We start from the raw sequence: 12,176 nt of genomic DNA, 5'->3' as shown, positions 1-12,176 counted from the left end.
AGAGAGGATAAAAAATCTTTTTGTTTAAGTCTAACATGGAAACACCTGCACTAAAACCTCAATTTATAAGGAAATTCTTTATTTTGTTTTGCAATAAAATTCTTTACTGAGATGTGCATGCACACACACACACTCAATAAGCAAGCACCAGAATATTTTTTCTCCCTTTTTTTTTCTTTGTTCAAAGCCAGCCCGGGCAGAATCATCTATAAGACTCTTTTTTTGTGGGTTGTGGGGCTTGAACTCTGAGCTTGGACATTGTCCCTGTGCTCTTCAGCTCAAGGTGAGCACTCTACCACTTGAGCCATAGCGCCACTTCCAGCACCAGAATATTCTTATGGGCAATACTGTAAACTGAAAGTATTACAAGGATTCAAGATATTTACTATAATCATTAACCAAGGTTTCCTAAGATTTTCCTGAGGAGATCCTGTAGCTAAACTGTGTTCACTCACAGCAAAAACGTTCTTATTCTCCTTCCTTGCTCTTACCTTTACAGTCTTTTTTATTTGAAAGCATAATAAAACCACTTCTACAGGAACAGTGATAGCTTCCAGGGGTATTATCACACATCTGACTACAGCCTCCATTTACAGTGAAGGGATCTTTGCATTCATTTATATCTAATTTTAAAAAAGGAAAAACAAATTAAGAATGATAATATTTGCAGAGAAATTTTAATGTATCCAATAAAGATGAATCACAGGTGGTTTTATTATACATACCAAATTCACACCTTGTTCCTTGCCAGCCAGGTTTACAAATGCAAGTGAATGAAGCTTGGCCATCCTTACAGCTCCAGTATCCATCTTCATGGCATGGCAGAGGATTACACTGGTCTGGAATGGCTGAAGGAAATAGACATCTATTTAAATTTTATTATACAATGCCATATAAAATTAAAAGCATGGCTCTTTTAAGAGGAATCCTTTTGCATTAAGCCAATAGCAAATAAAAATACAAATTTTCCTTCATATAATTATTCCTCATTACAAAGTAGGCCCATTAGGCAAATCCTTACAACAGTACTACTTGGAGATACGACCTTTACAATCTAAGTGAGTACAATATTTGCTAGTTGTAAAAAAAGTATTTTTTCAAGTATATCACCTTATCTAGTGTTTGAAGCCATTTCATAAGCAGGCAAATGAAACAAATTACTCTCCAAATTAGCAGAATTTCAATTTGGGCAAAGATGGTGTGAAAGGAGACAGATTTTCTGTTTGTGCATTAAATTAGTAGAACTTAGTTAAATGTATGGAATCATGCCTTTCAAGCATTGGGGAATGAGTAGCAGAAAAACATGATTCATAAAGAAAGGAATTAAGCAAGTGAGACATACAATTGCATAAGAATTGCCTGTGGATGATTTCCATTCAGCAGAAAGGAATTCAAAGAGAACCCAAAGGTGGAGGGAATAAACACTGGAGTTCAGGAAGATCAAACTGGAATGTTGCTAGTCAGAGTACTGTGAAGTCAGAGAGTGGGAGAACAGCCAGACTGAAAGACTGAAATGATCTCAGTGATCTGGAATTGTTTTGTGCAATTAATCAGTCAAGATCCCAGAACCTTAGAACCTCTATAGATTTCTACTATTAGGTAGAAAACTCCCAAAGCTAATGTCTAATAATTGGGCTAAATTAATTTGAAGTTAATGGCAATTCTAAATAGCCCTAGTCAAACTTAAAAATCAAGATCAAATTTTTATTTACCAATTTAGTTATTTTTGCAGTTCAAGGATTTGAACTTGGGATCTTGTGCATACAAGATTTTTTACCACAAGTATTTAACCACTTAAAACACACAGAACGTTTTTAGCTTTAGTTTTTTTCAGGTAGCTTATTGTGTATTCTACTTAGAGTAGCTTGGGAACATGATCCTCTTCTTCTTCTTCTTCTTTTTTTTTTTTTTTTTTTGGTCCAGTCCTGGGGTTTGAACTCAGGGCCAGCTGCTATCTTATAACTTCCTTTTTACTCAAGGTTAATGCTCTACCATTTGTGCCACAGCTCCACTTCTGGCTTCTGTATGTATGTATATATGTATGCATGTATGTTTGTATATATGTATTTATTTATTTTAGCAGTTTATTAGAGTCTCATAGACAGCTGGAACTGGTGGCTCTCACTTGTAATCTTAGCTACTCAAAAGGCTGAGATCTGAAGATAGAGGTGCAAAGCCAGCTTAGGGAGGAAAGTCTGTGAGACTCTTCAAGTAACCACCAAAAAACGAAATGGAACTGTGGTTCAAAGTGGTAGAGAACTAGAGTTGAGCACAGAAGTTCAGGGACAGTGCCCAGCTTCTGTGTCTGAGTTCAAGCCATATAGCTGGGAAAAAAAGTCTCATAAGCCAGGTGCTGGTGGCTCACGTCTGTAATTCTAGCTACTTGGAAGGCTGAGATATGAGGATCATGGTTCAAAGCCAGCCTGGGCAGGAAAGTCTGTGAGACTCTTATCTCCAATAAACCACTAGAAAAGTGGCAGTGGTGCTGTGGCTCAAGCGGTAGAGAGCTCGCCTTGAGCTGAAGAGCGCAGGAACAGCGCCCAGGCCCACAGTTCAAGCCCCACGACCGACCAAAAAAAAAAAAAAAATGTCTCATAGACTTTCTTGCCTAGGCTTGCTTCAAACCATGATTCATGATCATCTTTATGCATATTTCCCACATTGCTATGATTACAGTTATTCAGCATCATGTTCAGTGTGTTTGAGATGAGGTCTCACTTTCTGCCCAGGCTGGCCTTTAACTGTATCCCATACAATCTTTACCTCGAAGTTGCTGGAATTATAGACATAAGCAATCACAACTGGGAAAATAAATCTTAAAAGCAGAGGAAGATGCATAGTTTAAGAGAGAAAAGCAAGATTGACAGCAGACTTCTTGTCAAAATATCTTTGTTTAAGTAGACAATGGAAAGACATTTTTCATATGCTGAATGTTGATCACTGTCCGCATAGTGAAACTACATTCCAAAGGCAAAGACAAAACTAGACTTGTAGGAAGAAGCCTGGCTCTATTTGATCTGTTTGATCAGCTTTGGTTGTACTACTTCATTATGCAACAGTAGCCAAAATAGAGCTGTTATGAAGAAAAAAAATTTAAATCAGTGATTCAAGGATCACAATCCAGCTTAAATGTTAGGTGAAGTTTTGTTTTAAACAACTGCACTTACAACTAAAAGATATTTATTCATATGAAGTTTGAAAATACTTTCTAACTGGGCATACAACCCTTCAACAGTTCATTTATTGATTTTTAAACACTATTTTACATTGACATAGATGTATTATACTTGAAAGGTTTATGTTTTGCTTTGCTATACTTTTGTCTATTTTTACTTTTGGATCTATGATGGGGCTGCTTACCATTGACACAGCTCCTGAGTTCAGGATAAGAGTTTGTTGACTGACGTCCACCAACAAATATTCCAGCTCGAAAGGAGCCAAGACAAGCTGTAAATAAAAACAAATGCAATTTTTTTAAAGTAGCCACATTTACTTGCTCTGAAATCATAGCAGGAATTATTCTAAATGTCAAAGACTTACTTTCCTATAGGATCATAAGTATCAGTATTCCAAATGCTAACCCTCAATGTTCCCATTTACTTTTGCTTTTTGTCAATTTAATAGACTATTTAGATTAAGCAGAAGTAGGTCTGTTAAATTTAAGTATGTTATCTTTAAAGTTATAAATTTAAATAAAACAAGCAAGGCACAGTATATTCTTTATTTTGTATGGGTTCATGTACAAAATAATAACCATTTCCATTGAGAAAGAATATCCTACCTAAAGTAGGTTTGATAAACTCTGAATATTATACACAAAATAAAAAATTTATGGAATACTGAGAGACGTATGAAAAGGTATCACAGAAAAACTGTTAATGATTCTACAGATATTTAGTTGATAACTGCTTACATCATCATGGCTGGAGACTTTAGAGATGTTCCTTTTCACTGAGAAATAACTCATGAAAATTCATATTTATAGAGGAAATTTTGGGTACCTAGAGATAGCTGGGCATCAACACAAAGACATTTTATAGGAGATACATGAGAATGACAAAAAATAAAGGGAAAATGCTATGTGATTTCTTTAAATGAAAACTGCGAAGATTTCACCCAAATGATCAGTAAAGTTTTATTGGATAGGATGTATCAATTCAGTTAAACTCAAAAGATCACCTGATTCAGATCCTTAAAACTTACCTAAGTATTTTGGATAAAAATAATCCTAGAGAGTAAATAAAAAATATATATTAGCAAACCTGAATTATATCATAGAGTTACAATAGAATGATATATGCCGTCAGTTTATCACAGTAACTAGATACCCATTTGACACATTTTATGTCATGATGACTATCCATATTGAAATAACCAGTTTGAAGTAAACTAAGGTAAATACTTATAGTATGTGATATTCATGTAATATCTTACTATAGTTGGTTATATATAAACAGGTTTCTGAATCAAGAATTTTCTCTACAAAATGCATTTTAAAAAAGACAAAAATAACAGAATTGACAGCAATTTTCCTACTGTTCAACAGAATCATACTTGCTCTAGTCATAATATATGTAATATGTGGCATTGTTAGCACCACAACAACTCCTGCAAAACCAGTATTTCTGCACAAAAACTTACTCAGTAATCCAGTTTACTAAATATAGAACATACCTTCTTCCACAACAAAATCCTCACTCCTATGCAACATATATGCACTTTTTTGTAAGGACAGAAATGTCATACTGAATAATTCAGACAATAGTGGGGTCTTTTTCTCCAGAAAAGCAAGAACCATAAGCAGCAGAGTTCAGAGTCATGATATGTTGGTGAAAGGAACAGATTAAAGATAGAGAGGAGGTAAATAGTAAGGTGAGTGCAAGGAATAAGACAAAGGGTAATAAGGATATAGACAAGAGTGTTTGAGATAAACTAGAAAATGATAAATAATAAATTATTTTTTCTTTATTTTTCTATATTCCTCTTGATGTCTCTGCTATCTCTTTTTCTTATGGCAATGTAACAATCAGTGACAATGAGGAGATGTATTAATGTATTTTCCTTCTCCACCATGTTTTCTCTTCTCACTTGAATCCTACCTCACTTTCCTTTGCTACTAAATAAGTGAGATATAAGAATATATCTACAGTTAGAGATGTGTATTCAAATATTTATAGGTGCTATAATAATAATATGACATTTAGGCATTCAAACATACCTTAAAATGTTCCATAAAAACAAAACAAAAATTAAGATGAAGAGGTTGGCAAAATAAAAATAACATATTGTTGAGAACACTGATAACTAGGATAATTAAGTGGAGGAGTTGGGTTGGCAGGGATGGAAGAGAATGATGAAAGGAGGAAAACTATCAAAATGCCTTTAAGTATTTATGAACTGATTTGCTGAATGATAACCCCTTTGTACAATTAGTTGAAGATAATAAAAAATATAATTAAAATAGAACAAAAAAGATGTCATATTGAAGTGTGTTTATTGGAGTTTATTATATTATCTTTCACTATATATTTTTCACTATATATTTCACTATATATATTTCACTATTATATATTTAAATTTTTAATTATATTAATTTTTATATGTAAAGAATATATATTCTCTATTTAAAATATCTATCTATATTTCTATATATTAAAATCCTATAATAAAAATAACTGTGAATATATACTACTTTACTTCTTTCTTACTATGGAAATTTATAATATACACAGGGTACTCATATTCCTGGTTGTTATGTAAATGTAAAACATGTAACATATATGCTACCTAACTGTAAGAATAGTCTACATTACTGTGTGAAATTAAATAGTTTTAATCTGTCAGCTCCTTATCTGTAAAAGTAACAAAGCAGAGGGAGAAACATTTTTATCTTATACTAGAGAGATTAAAAATTAATTTTTGAGTACTTAGTGAAAATCACTTTGAGCTCATTAGAATATGTAGAGGTAAAAAAAGAGAAGACTCAGAGAACACAAGTTGCTATACTCTTGGACAAACTTTAACTACAGACTAATGACTTCTGCTCATCTGTCCTCATGGTACTGAGAGCTATGGCAGAAGTATGGGACATACTTTGTTTATATTTTCTTCATTTTCGAACCCTAAGTTATATAGTTTATCTCAGGAAAAGTTTCTGAAGTGACCCTATAGGTTATCAGATCTGAACTCTCAGAGTCACCCTCACACTACTTCTTGGAGGTACTGTTTATATGCTGCTACCCACTGAAAATGCCAAATCATATCCTCTCCTAAAAATAACAGGATCAATGATAAGATCCTATGTTTTGCATGACATTTAAAGGTATTTATGATTATATATCTTATAGACTAGCAAAATTTTTTTCAGTCATGCTTACTTTATTTTTTATTATTAAAGTAGTTGTACAAAGCAGCTGCCATTTAACAAAGCAGTTTAGGAGTACAATATATCTTGATCGATGTCAACCTTTTCAAAATTCTTACCCATCCTTCCCCTTCCAACCCATCCCTCAATCTTCTTAATTATGCAGAACATACAAACTTTTTGTCTGCATGTACTCCCCTTTTTTCCTAAATGAAGATGACTAGTGACAATGAAGTTTGTTCAGGAAACCTCTCAAGGTTTATCAAAGTACACTCAATATATACTACATTCTAATACATGCTTTAGATTAAATATTTTAGAGCCCATTTAAAGATAAATTGGGGCAGCCATGTGCAGGCAGCTCATGTCCATAATTCTAGCTATTCAGTAAGTTGAGATATGAAGGACTGGGGTTCAGGTCCATCCCAGGAAGAAAACCTCACTAGACTTTGTGTCCAAAAATAGCTAGCCAAAAGAAGAGCCAGAGACATACTGAGCCTGGCAAAGCACCAGCTTAGCAGGCACCAAGTCCATAACTCAGACTCTTGTACTGTTGGATAAATAAATAAACATAAATGGCTAGCATTACATACTTGTAATCACAATACTCATGACATGAAGAAAATGAAAAATAGGAAAGGAAAGAAGAGCATGAGGAAGTAAGGAAGGAAGGGAGGGAAGAAACGAAGGAAGAGAGGAAGGATGGAAAGGAAGGAAGGAAGGAAGGAAGGAAGGAAGGAAGGAAGGAAGGAAGGAAGGAAAGAGGAAAGGGAAGACAGAGAAAAAGAAGGAAAGACAGAAAAGGGAAAATAGAATACAGAGATTTAAGGAACCATGGTGATAACAACACATACACATGCAGTATACTTGAGACATTTTCTCTTCTGTACTGAATATTATCATATTTTGTTAGAAAAAATATTTGAAAGCCATTAAGTCATTACTACATACTAATAATGAAGTATAAGTGAATTATAGTTAGGCCATGACACATTATTATTGGCAGTAGACTTCCTTTTGAAGTCTACTTTACTTCCACAATATTTTCCCCAAAATAGAACCGGTGTACATGAGGATTGTGATATACAAAAGCAGTATCTTTAAGATAGAGCACAAAAACTCAACTGGAAATATTCAGGCTGTATTCATGTGGACGTGTGAAGACTTAATAGTTTTCCATGAATTCTTACCGTTTCTGGGTTATTCTCAAATACCTCTCTGGCTTCTTCTTTATTGCACAGTTCCTCGATGCATTCTCTTTCAAGATTACCCTCTTTGGTTTCTTCAAGTAAAGAATTTGCACGGCGTTTCCTAACCAGGACTTGTGATGCACGCTGCTTTGACAAAACTGAAGGGGGAAAAAATAAGGTTTTATGAATAAACATTTCCCTTTCCCTCAAAAAATTTTTGTTGTTGGCCATGGGGCTTGAACTCCTACCCCAGCACTGTCCCTGAGCTCTTTTGCGCAAGGTTAGGGCTTTGAGCCATAGCACCATTTCTGGTTTTCTTGTAGCTAATTGGAGTAAAGAGTCTCATGGACTTTCCTGCCTGGGATGGCTTCAAACCAAGATCCTAATATCTCAGCCTCCTGAGTAGCTAGGATTACAAGCATAAGCCACTAGCACTTAGCTAATATATATATATATATATATATATATATATATATATATACATATATATATATAATAATAGAAGTTAAAATAGTTTTCTGCATATGGATATATGATATTTAAAATTGGTGTGGTGGAAAAACCTATGTCTAGATAGAAAATATTTTCTTTATAATAATCATATTAGCTGGGTGCCTGTGGCTCAAGCCTGTAATACTAGCTACTCAGGAGGCTGAGATCTGAGGATTGGAGTTCAAAGCCAGCCAGGGCAGGAAAGTCCATGGGACTCTTATCTCCAATAAACCACCAGAAAACCAGAAGTGGTGCTGTGGCTCAAGTGGTAGAGTGCTTGCCTTGAGCTGAAGAACTGAGGGATAGCAGCCAGGCCCAGAGTTCAAGCCCCAAGACTGATCAAAAAATAAAACACAAATTAATGAACTACAAAATATTTCCATTTTTTTTCTATGGATATTTCTACCACACCATTTTATTTTATTTTATTTTACTTACTTACTTATTGGGCTCATCCAAAGGCATTGGGCACTGTTTCTGAGATTTTGTGCTTAAGATTAAATTCTACCACATGAACCACAGCTCTACTTCCTGCATTTTGGTGGCTAATTGGAGAAAAGAATTTCACAGAATTTCCTTTCCAGGCTGTCTTTTAACCATGATCTTCAGATCTGTCACCTGAGTAGCTGGGATTATAGCATAAGGCACCATCTTCCAGCACTACACAAAATTTCTGTTTGGCAGATATGGAGAGCATTTAAGAAGAAGACTGTTGCAAAAATTACAAATAACAGAGTCTAAGATAGGCATTTATGCATTCATCATCTTAAATAATATGTACTAATTTTCAGAAAACATGGTATTAGCCTTCAGAATAAGACACTGGGCTTCAATTTTTTGAGTTTGATTTTTAGTAAATGAAAACTATCACACTTTCATTACTCTAATTTTATATTTTGTTTCATACTAAGAATATGCTATTGAGTAGCTGTTTCTTTTCCACATGCACACAGACACATGCGCGCACACACAAACACAAGTCAAAGATGATAAGATAGATCTAGGTAAGGATTTATGTGTGAGAAGAAAAAGAAATGAAAAGAAGTAAGAATGTCAAGGTGGCTTTTAAAACACTTGGATGAGAGAAGTGTGGTCTTGTATTTATTCAGAAGTAGAACAGCTACTTGGTGACATTAAAACTATGACCAGTCAGTGACCCCCCCCCCATTTTGGGTTAAATGAATGAATGAGCAAAGGCACAATGCCTAAACTGTTTAGCCAAAACAAACAGTTACTTACTCCAAAATTTAATTATAACTTTCATCCTGCCAATTTTCTCCACATGATTAAACCTTTGATTTAGCCATGGATACAAAGAGCAGGACATATTAGATATTCACTCCAAAATGACAAATATTTCCACTCAAAAGACAGAACAGGCAGAAAATTTACATTGGCAATTTCTTTTACTTAATTTGTTTCTTCTGGTGAGTGATAAATGAAGATAGTTCATGTGAAGGCACTCAGAATTTGGCAAGGCATGAAAAAGAAATCGTCTCTAATCCTCTTTTCTTCTCTTGATTGGAAGTTGCAAACTGATTATATTCTATGAGGTTTCAATAGAAAGTCTCTTTCATTACTGTTGTAAGATGGTTACACAGTTGTTTTCCTTGTCTTCTTTTTCTCCTACCCACTTGGACACCAAAAACACCATGTGATTTTGATGTCATGTACGAAAAAGGTAATACACAGGAAATGTATTGGTTCTGTTCTATTTGGCCTATTTTATTTGGATGGCATCAGTATTATTAGTTCATTGGCTTGTGTCAGTATTCATGTCTCCAAAAGCAATGGGCAAATTGTTCTGAGAAATTAAAGGTAAGAGTGAAATATTGGCCTCATTCTGCCATATTCCTCTCAGATATCTTAAATAAGCAAGTCTGACATATGTTTAAAGGCTTAAAGGAACTGTGAATCCTTTTTTTTTTTGTCAGTCTTGGGTCTTGAACTCAGGGCCTGAGCCTCTCTGTGTTCGAGGCTAGTGCTCTACCACTTGAACCACAGTGCCACTTCTGGCCTTTTCTGTTTATGTGGTACTGAGGAATTGAACACATGCTAGTCAAGCACTCTACCACTAAGCCACATTCGGTGTTGCTCAGTGGTAGGGCCTGCACTTAATGAGTGTAAGGTCCTGTGTTCAATGCCTAGCGCTGCCAAAACCAAGAGCCCCTTTGCGTCTTAGCATATTACTTAGTTTGTTTTAAAATGGTCATGTAGAAGTGAGAGTTTTAGAATATTGTTATATCATTGAGTAAATGTCTATAATTGAACACATTTTTTTTTACCAGCATCTCATAATTCGCCATTGAAAAGACAATTTGGCTTCTACAGTTGGAGATTAGTCCTTTAAAGAAGTAATTGATGCTACATTTGATTATAAAGAAGGATCAGTGTAGTTGGGTTTTTTTGTTTGTTTTTTTTAATAATAGATGTCCTGTGATTCTGGTGAGGGTTCTTTCTCTCTTCAGATGCTATACCAAGAAAAGGCAAGTGAGAACGCAGTGAGAAGAGAGTCATCAGTACAGCAGAAAGACAGCACTCTCCCGAAGCACTTCATCTTGTACTTTACATCCTACAGAACTGTGAGAAAATAAATTCCATGGGCATCCTTAGTACAGAACACAGCTGAATTATGATATAGTGTTTTGTAGAATTGTGATTAAATTGTGAATATTCAGAAGTCATTTCTTCCAATCCCCCAGTGGGGCTTCTTTGAGAAATGTATCATTGCCCTTTCTGTCTCCCCACGTTATAGAGCTATTTAACCAGCCCTTTCTATATTTGTTAGTTTTTGAGATAGGGTCTTGCTTTAAGCCCCTGCTGTCCTACAAATCAATCCTCCTATTAGTGCTTCTCCGCATAACTGAATGGCAGGTGTACACCACCACACATAGCCATTGGTGAAGATGGAGTAGCATGAACATTTTCTCCAGCTGGTCTTGTCCTGATCTCTGCCTCCCAAGTAGCAAGGATTAAGTTACCCTATCCAGCTATGCAAATGAACTTCAGATTTTGGAGATAAAGCTGAGATAGGGTAGACATAAAAGGAACAATCAAGCAAAAGAAATTGAAGAGTTAGTGTTGCGTCATGTTTGAATATATTTTGTGTGGCATCCTGCATCATCATTACTCTGTTGCAATGACTGACATCTACTTGGCCAATAGTCCCCCAAACAGGAAGCAAACATTAGGCAGAAGCCTCATCCAATGCATTTATTATAATTACTGTTTCATACATACATGTCTCCTCAAGTCACCATCCTAGGATCTGAAGACACCTTGTTAGGTTAACCATTCCTTGTCCCTTAGTTCTTGGAAATGTCTTCCCATTTTTCAAAAATCTTCACAATTCTGTGGGACAATCATTAAACCTTGCCCATAATAGTGTCAAATACCCGAAGGTCAGAGATTTGGTTGTTTGGTTGGGCTGTCTTCTTCCTGCTTTCCCTTCAATAATCTCACCTTTCCATTTCTTCGCATAAACAATACTTAAGACACTTTTGTGCACTCACCTCAAAATCTCTCTTTAGCAAGACCACTGTTTACACCTCAGACGACCACAGCAGGACATGCTTGTGGAGTTATCCAATCTGGAGAGGTGACCGCCTTTCTTAGAAACCAGTCCTGCTTTACCAGCCTTGTGCTGATACTTTGTCCTATCTCCCCTCTCCTCTTTCTACTCTCCCCTCTCTCTCCCTCTATATCAAGAATAAACTGTCACATTATTTTATGCTTTTTGAAATTAGAAGATTTCCATAAAACAATAAGGGGTCATGTAGCTGGGATATTGATATTAGGCCTTTCCAACTTCCTCAATTCAATATCCATGCAACAATGCAAATCCATCCATGCCAGTCTTCTGAAGCTTCAATGTTAGGTTTACTATTAAATTTTGAACTTGTTTGTTTCTTGACTTCCTCTAGGCCTTTTCTAGACCTCAATCTGCCTTGACTTTGTATCTGCCAATTCATCTCATACTTACTCTGCTACCGTTTCCATGGTGGTAAGGAGGGAGCTGTGTGATTATTTTTGCTGTGTGGCAATCATAAATTTCTCTGCAGGGCAATTCCTGATTTGAACTAGACATTTGAATTTTTTCAATCATTTTATTTCCTGTTAAAAGATACAAG

The 12,176-nt window shown here is 35.4% G+C and overlaps 1 protein-coding gene across 2 annotated transcripts in view; it reads right to left on the bottom strand.

Moving 5' to 3' along the window:
• The window catches only part of Pros1 (protein S), a 51,953-nt gene that overhangs the window by 20,283 nt on the left and 19,494 nt on the right, over positions 1-12,176 (bottom strand). For both annotated transcript variants that reach the window (XM_070030433.1, XM_070030432.1), the window contains exons 2-6: positions 7,555-7,712; positions 4,204-4,228; positions 3,361-3,447; positions 726-848; positions 492-623 (exon numbers count right to left, since the gene is read on the bottom strand). In XM_070030433.1, coding sequence (XP_069886534.1) covers positions 492-623; positions 726-848; positions 3,361-3,447; positions 4,204-4,228; positions 7,555-7,712 — 525 coding nt within the window. The remainder of the gene's footprint in view (positions 1-491; positions 624-725; positions 849-3,360; positions 3,448-4,203; positions 4,229-7,554; positions 7,713-12,176) is intronic.

This window comes from Dipodomys merriami, unplaced genomic scaffold, assembly GCF_024711535.1.
Source record: "Dipodomys merriami isolate MVZ:Mamm:240054 unplaced genomic scaffold, mDipMer1.0.p SCAF_2, whole genome shotgun sequence".
Classification (NCBI taxonomy): domain Eukaryota; kingdom Metazoa; phylum Chordata; class Mammalia; order Rodentia; family Heteromyidae; genus Dipodomys; species Dipodomys merriami.
Note: the sequence above shows the minus strand (reverse complement) of the source record. Positions and strands in the feature narration are given on the sequence as shown.